This window comes from Sardina pilchardus, chromosome 5 (genome assembly GCF_963854185.1).
Source record: "Sardina pilchardus chromosome 5, fSarPil1.1, whole genome shotgun sequence".
Lineage (NCBI taxonomy): Eukaryota > Metazoa > Chordata > Actinopteri > Clupeiformes > Clupeidae > Sardina > Sardina pilchardus.
The window spans coordinates 36822698-36830614 of record NC_084998.1 but is presented as its reverse complement, the minus strand read 5'-3'; the positions used below and the strand labels follow the sequence as shown (position 1 = coordinate 36830614).

General features: G+C 41.0%; 1 protein-coding gene and 1 non-coding gene across 2 annotated transcripts; one reads left to right on the top strand and one right to left on the bottom strand.

Annotated features, from left to right (window-relative positions):
* Positions 1 to 2039: 2039 nt before the first annotated feature.
* Positions 2040 to 2158, bottom strand: LOC134081062 (5S ribosomal RNA). Its single transcript, XR_009939383.1, has one exon. It is a non-coding gene; the product is annotated as a 5S ribosomal RNA (ribosomal RNA).
* A 3476-nt stretch (positions 2159 to 5634) lies between these two features.
* Positions 5635 to 7917, top strand: LOC134080923 (uncharacterized). Its single transcript, XM_062537536.1, has 2 exons — positions 5635 to 6722; positions 6959 to 7917. The coding sequence occupies exons 1-2, from the start codon at positions 6518 to 6520 to the stop codon at positions 7915 to 7917; spliced, it is 1164 nt and encodes a 387-aa protein (XP_062393520.1). The 5' UTR covers positions 5635 to 6517.

Below are 7917 nucleotides of genomic sequence, written 5' to 3'. Positions count from 1 at the left end.
TCTAGCTATGGTGAAGGGTATGTGATGATGTGGGGCTATTTTAATTCCAAAGGCCAAGGGAACTTTATCAGGATGCATAATATCCTGGATCCATGAAATAGCTGGCCTTTAAAAATAAAAACATATTAAAAATCCTCCTGCTCCTATGGGAATTTAACATAGGGGTCAATTACTTATGCTCCCTGTATTTAAGGAAGAACATTTATCTATTTACGATACATTCTTCAATCACAAAGAAAATTAGTGTCCTTAGCGGTTTGATTTTTACTCATTTTTTGAATTAAGGCATTACAATCAATTCTCAAAAGATGATTTTATATTCCTCTTTTTAGTCAACTTTAGCATGGGTATGAATACTTACTATAGCCACTGTATATATATTTTTTTAATGTAACCCCTAAAAATGAAACAAATACCAATTAATCAAGATTAATCTAATTTTCCTCCAGTTTCTGTTGTAAATACAGAACAACCTAGGGTGTATTTGAGACTCACAATGTTGTCATCTACTCAGTGAATCAGATCAATTCATCACCTTTCTTTCAGAAGTTATAATCAATTTACTCATAACTGAAGTTGCAGTGACAACTAGAATTTGTAAAGGGTAGAATGTTTTCATTCCCCGATTTGACATTTGCCCCAAAAATACAGATAATGGCCCTGTAACAAAAAATCAGATGTTTTACCATCTAAGCAAGATACAACGCTTAATATGGGGGCTAAATCAAATGTGTGGAGGAAAGGCAAAAGCTGATGTACAGAATAGCTGATGGTGACTGCTTCTCTGTGTGCTATATTCTACTATGAAAACAAGAACAAAGACACTGGCACAGTTGTTAGGTTTGCAAAAGGAAAACAATGTTTTTTTAAATTTTATTTAGAAATGTCTCAAACAACTTCATATTTGATGTCGGTTGCAGTTGGTTGCTTCCACCCCAGTTGCACGTACTTGTCTCCAGCCATCTGGGGGAAAAAAACAAGTCTGAGAGTTAATAGGTTGTTTAGCTTTATTATACATCACTTCCACATACTCTTAATCGCAACCAACCATAACTCTTTTCACTAAGTATTGTAGGCTGCTTGGAGGACTCACAGCTTGGAGAGGTAGGCCTAATATCAGCTCTCACTACTTATTCCTTTGACTAAACTTCAGGTGTCAAGCAAACATTCATGAACATATAATATAAGTAAGGAGATATGAACACATCTAAACAGCATAGGCCTACACACACATACGTGGATTTTACTGCAGTTGCATAAAGACACTTGGAAATAATTGTGTCAAGGAGTGGACTAGGCTAAATGTAGTCTGGCTAAGATAAATGGGTATACCACCTCCAGACAAATAGCCGAATTCCCACCCAGCAGTGAGCACCCTCCTACTGTATCATCCAAGAAGGCAATCTGACTGCCTCAAAGCTTTTTCAACCGTCTCTGGTAGTAGCAACTGCTGTCAAGCAAAACTTCATGAAGCACGCTGATATTAGCTTTTCATATATCAATTCGCTGTGCGTAAAAACAGGAACTTTGGTCACTCGCTCTACTTGGACATCCTGAAACGAGTAACCTACAGTTGTTCAGGAAAACACTACAATATCTGGGATGTCGAAGGCCATGCAGACTATAGGCTATTTTCCATACTCAGACAGTGTTGAAAAAATTACTTTGCAGCTCTTGGGCGAATGAACACAGCGAGACCGGGAATTGTACAACACGGTGAAAACTATAGGGACATAGAAAACAAAGCTGTCACCCCAAAAAATAAGCTAAACATTCCAGATGAAAACAAGCACTAAAACTCCCCCAATCCGCCAGCTGTTGACAGTCAACTCGTGCAATTTTTTTCGACCTGTTGCTGGCTTAGCCTATATTTCCTACCTATGCATTTATTTATTTATTTATTTATTTATTTATTTATTTTGCTTTCAAACGGAGGAAGCAAATATTCAAAGGGGTTGGAACGTCTACGTACTAGGGAGCAGGCACGCACAGACAGACAGCTTGAAAAAAAAAAAGTGTCACTGGCTGATGGAGAGAAAAGCTTACGGCACCTGGTATTCCCAGGCGGTCTCCCATCCAAGTACTAACCAGGCCCGACGTTGCTTAGCTTCCGAGATAGGACGAGATCGGGCGTGTTCAGCGTAGTATGGCCGTAAGCGAAAGCAACCGGCCAAAGTAACCTACTTAAAGCTCCCTAACCCGGGTTGGAGACGCGTGTGTTGTGAAAGGTGAGGTACGCTACATTGTGTTCATGAAAACAAGGGCGCATTTTCCGCGTGGAGTTCAACTTTGAAAGTGAAGAATACAACAAATGGCATTTAAAACTTGGCAACAATTCCAATAACTGTTCCTTCTTTATCCTAAAAACGAAGGGTACTGACAGAAGAGTTGGGTTAGGCAAGTGCACATACTTTACTCACAGTTCAACATACATAGGGCAGCTTTATCTCTGATTAAAACGCTCACAGATTTGTTTAGAAGCTAAATAAATTGTAATGGTGACATAGCATGGCAAAAACCACTTAGTGTACACCATTTGAAACTACCACAAGTAAATTAGAAAATGTCACTGGAGTAAAAAAAGCTCAGCTTTTAAAACAAAGATGATACTCAAAGCTAAGGAGAGAAATCAGTGTCTGGCCATGCATGAGAATATAAAACCACTAAGTATTTGATGGGATATTAAAAAAAAATCTGTTTTTTTAAGCAGAGCGAATTGGAGAGAACAGCCCTAATTTACAATTCATAAAATATGAGCTTCGTTTTAGAAACGTAGCCTCAATGAAAACAACGTACACATACCGGTCGGGATGCGGACGCTCCGAGTTGGGTCTCTGGCCAGTTAGGACTGCGCAATCAGGTCATGTGTTGTAAAGAGGGTTGTTTCATGGATCCTCTTTGCTTCATCTTCGCCACAGAGAAAGAAAAAACAACTGCAAGACAGCTTGAAAAAAAAAAAGTTCATTCATGAACATATACAAAACTTGTTTCTTTTTTTGAGGAAGGAGGACGTGCGGTTGGTCCTGAGGGAGCTGGATCCAAGGGGTGTCAGGCAAAGGCAGGCGGGACGTCTCCGGCATCGCCATTATTTTGCCAAAATTTCATTTGGCATTTGGACAGTTATGACAAACTGAAGCCATATGGCATGTGTGTCAATGGCTGCCTAGATGGCTTCTCCAGGAAGATGATCTGGCTTACACCACCAGCAGCGATCCTAGGTTGACTGGGGGATACTACCTAGAGGCTACCCAGGTAGCAAGCTGACGTTGGGCCAACGTCAGAAGTTGTGTTGGGCCAACGTTGGGCGCTGACGTTGGGCCAACGTAATTTTGTCCGGTGGGCCAACGTTGGCCCAACGTTGGATAGGTTGGGTTTTGGTTGGCAGGAGGTTGGAATGGTATTATGAAAATATGGTTGGGCCAACGTTGGCCCAACGTTGTATAAGCTGTTTTTTGGTTGGCAGAAGGTTGGAATGGTATTATGAAGATATGGTTGGGCCAACGTTGGCGCAACCTTGGATAATTAGTTTTTTTGGTTGGCAGAAGATTGGAAGGGTATTATGAAGATATGGTTGGGCCAACGTTGGATAAGTTGAGTTTAGGTCGGCAGCAGGTTGACAGGGTATTATATAGGTATGGTTGGGCCAACGTTGGATAAATTGGTTTCAAACCTAAACATTTCTACCAACTGATACTTGGACCACCCTGGACAAACATTGATCCATGATCAGCAGACCTGCCAGCAGCAAATTTGCTTTACCAACCTGTTCAATATGTATTTGAAATTAGCCTAAACGTAGCATTTAGATACATTAACAACAAACACTGCAGTATTAATTAGAACATAATTATTTATTGTGTAATATGTGATAATTTAACACTAGAAGCGCCAAGCGCCGGTCATTTGACCGCTGACGCGTATTACTAGAAGCGCCGTGTAGGTTTGACCTAGATATACCTAGAACGGCCGGGATTACCAAAAAAAAAAATCTTTTCACTCGATTCAATTCCAGGACCCTACGTTCACGACTTTTCCTAAATACGCATGTTTTGTCACCCAGAATTTTTACATGATGAAAAGCACACCGGTACAAGCTAGTTTAGAGCTATTTTGCGCTCACTTATGTGACAAGTGACAACACTATGTTGTCTCGCGTTCGGCCATGTTTGTCCAGGCTGCTATTCTCTTTTCTCACAGCAGATGTCGCAAGGATTTCCTGTCAGTCGGGCATGAGAATAATATTTTACCATAAAACATATAGTTTATATATGTGCAATATGTATTATATATGTGATTTATTTTAATAACTATTTTTCATTTACATGGCATAGTCTATGGAGGCAATTTACAGTGGTAAAATGCGAGTTTGTTTTGAAAACGTTGTTCTGCGACGTTGTTCTATTAGGCAGGTCTACGTGTGTAAAAAATATTTTCAGCTGAAATTCGTCGAAGCCTATTTATGTAGGCTACGTAGGGTGCGTATGCCTACGTACATTCATAGTTGTATCTTATCTTCTATTTGTAGCCTATCTTTTAAAGCTCAGTCTAATGTATAAGCATTTTCTTACATAGGCTATTTGCTGGACAAAGAAATCTCTTTCCAATTGATAGCGGTACATTCATTCAGTGGCGCATTGTTAACTCTCTCGACTACTACGCAGGAGACCTGGGTTCGCTACTTGGCACGAGCGAAAAAATGTAGCTCATATAGACTGAATTCGCTGACTGTTTTTCAACGTCGACGAACAATTATTTTTTTGTTAATGGTTTTTAATAACAAACTATCTGAAATAAACGGATGGATCACAATACTGTTTACCATTAACGAAAACTAATTTCGCCAGCCAATAATTTTCTGAGCCAAATTGAGCCGCCATCTGACAAACTTTGACTAAGCCAGTTATAATTATTTTTAGATGCAAAAAGTCTATCACAGAGACACGCGAAAAATAAACGAGCCTAGAAATTAGGCCTAGGCTACATGAGATTTTCCCACTGGACACACTGCTCGTTGCTACGATACACAGGACTCACACAGTGAGTTGACATGGGGGAAAGAAGCAAACAACGTAGCCTAATCTTGATCTCGCCTTACATACTTTCCTAATTCCTACGTAGGGCTAGTCAGCCTTTTGTTAAATCTTCAGGGCCCGGTTGCACAAACACCAAAGCCAAAGATTGATGATATGAACCAAATATTCTGGAACAGACGAACTTACAACATTGAACACGATAGGCTATTAGGCTACTGCGACTTCCACCGTTTCCTTTCCAGAGATTGCTGCGCTGTTCACAACGCATGCAGTCTACATTGAAGTGAAACGTGCAGAACGTTGTCCAAAACAATACAATAACATTGTGTGTTGAGATCTAGTACAATATAGACATCTAGACATGAAGTGGCAACTAAAGCCATTATCAGTCATGAAAACTTTGGCGGCTGCAGCCTCATTTAGGTTTTGGATGATGAAACCGATCATTCCCCCTCCCCCATACACTCGTCTAGGCTAGGCTACTACAGACATCACCGCGGCATCGAGGACAATTAACTGCCTCCCCACCCCCACCGCCTCTCTCTGTGCATAGGCTAGGCTGTAGGCTGGCTAATTAGGCAACTCGTGGAAGAATGCGCAATCATGTTTCGCCGCATATGCGCGTTTCAGAATGTTCGAATTCGCCAGCGTGTGTGTAGTTCTAGTTGTGTGAATAGAAAAAATAGAATATAGCCTATATTTATTGATGCCTTGCTTAAAAGAACTTCCGCCATGAACAGGTCGGGGATCGAACCAGCAATCCTTTAATTATGAGGCCGAAGCTCTAACCAGTGGGCTACAGTTCTCTTCTACTAATCAGTGAAAATGTGTGTCTCAATGCTGAATCTCGAATTCACGTAGACGTTAGCTTAAATTGTAGAAACAATAGGCCTATAGCTTTTTTTCAGCAGACATCGCAAACATATCATACACATTCACAAAACGGAGAATATCTTTCTGCTCAGCATAGCTCTCTATCTCCCTCCCTCCGATGTAGCTAGACCCTATAAGATGCTTCTCCCTAAATGAATAAAAATTTTTTAGAAAGTAGCCACGGTAGCCTGTAAAATGCGGCCTGAAATCCTGGCTACTGTGTAATTGAAACCAGACTGTTCATTGTCGGCAGACTGTTCATTTTCGGAGGCGCAAACATATAGGCTACCTATTAAATGAATAGAAGTGCCACCCATTCACTTTTAGAGCATTTTAGTTGAAAGTCAAGTTTGCTTAAGGTTTGTTCAAGAACTCTTCCAGAGTTTTTACCTCAAACAACACAAATCAACACAAATAAATGAACAGATAACTCGAACGTGCTGTACGTCTTAATGAAACAACCACAGACTATCAACAACACGGTCTGACACGAATGATAGATACAGACGGTTAGTTTGGGAACGCCCCTTGGAACGCCCCGTCACGTGATGCGAATTTAGCCTGTGGGGGAAAACATTGCCTTGGCGCCCATTGAAATACATGGCACAATAATGCCTAAAAGTTGCTGCGTTGTGTTCTGTACCGCCAACAAACAAAAAAATTATTATCTGAAGTTCTACATCCTTCCTAACATCGAAACAGAGCCGGAAAGAAGGATTAAATGGCTTCAAGCCATACGGCGAGAGGATGATAAAGGGAAATTGTGGGATCCAAAGAGTAGGCATGTCTATGTATGCAGTCGGCATTTCATCACAGGTAAGCTACGTTCACATTTTGTCCATTACTAACGTTATCAAAACTGTGTAGCTGCTAAGGTTGTTTCAGCAATTGCCATGCAAATACTTAGTCTCATCATTCTACCTTAAGCAAAAACTATGTAGGGTCGAACATAAACAACTAGCATGATAACGTGTCTGCTAAGAAACACTTAGCACCCCCCCCCCCCCCCCCCCCATATTCATTCGTTTGTTCGTTTGTTTGTTTTGCTGTAGGTTTAAAAAGTGATAGGGAAGATCACCCGGATTACATACCATCAGTGTTTCCAAAAAGAAGAACACAATCGGCATTGAAATTAAATAGACTGCAGAGACTTATAAATCGCTCTCGTAAAAAACTTGAACGAGAAGTGTCTCAACAAGTCTCCACACCAGAGACTCCGGAGATGGATACCGATCCTGTGGCTATAGAGAGTCAACAAACAAGTGAACACGAGTTGGATACCGATCCTGTGCCTATAGAGAGTCAACAAACAAGTGAACACGAGCTGGATCCTGTGCCTATAGAGAGTCAACAAACAAGTGAACACGATCCTGTGCCTATAGAGAGTCAACAAACACCGTCGGTTCTTCCCACGGAAAATGAACTATTGGTTGAATCTACCATGCCTCCATGTCACCATCATGGTGAGCTAGAGCAGCTCCATGAGGAGATCATGAATTTAAGGAGAGAGCGGGATGAAGCCAGACAGGAAAGACTTGATGTGGTGATGGAGCTAGAAAGAGTGAGATTTTCAGCAAACAGCGTCAAGGGAAATGATGAGAAATGCAAAGAAATGACAGGCCTGTCATGGACATTGTTTGAGACTTTGCATCAGTTCCTCGTACAATTTGTGCTGCGACATCCTCGATGCAAGCTGTCAACGCAGGATCAGCTATTCATAACATTATTGAAATTACGACAAAATCCATCAACAGACCTGATGTGCTATATCCTAAATGTAGCACGCAGCACCTTCCTTGGTATATTCTCCCGTTGGCTGGATTTAATGTATGCCAAAATCTCTTTTTTGATTGCCTGGCCACACAGGGAGTGTATCAGGAGTACAGTTCCTGCTGAGGTTCTGCTTCATTATCCCAGACTTACCAGTATAGTAGACTGCTTTGAGATACGAATTGAACATTCCAAGCAGCTGAAAACCAGCTGCAAGAGCAATTACATACTCAAGATATAA

Coding starts and splice junctions, on each gene's coding strand:
- LOC134080923 (XM_062537536.1), top strand. CDS start 6,518: ATGCCTAAAAGTTGCTGCGTTGTGTTCTGTACCGCCAACAAACAAAAA. Junction 6,723..6,958: donor CAGTCGGCATTTCATCACAG/GTAAGCTACGTT, acceptor GTTTTGCTGTAG/GTTTAAAAAGTGATAGGGAA.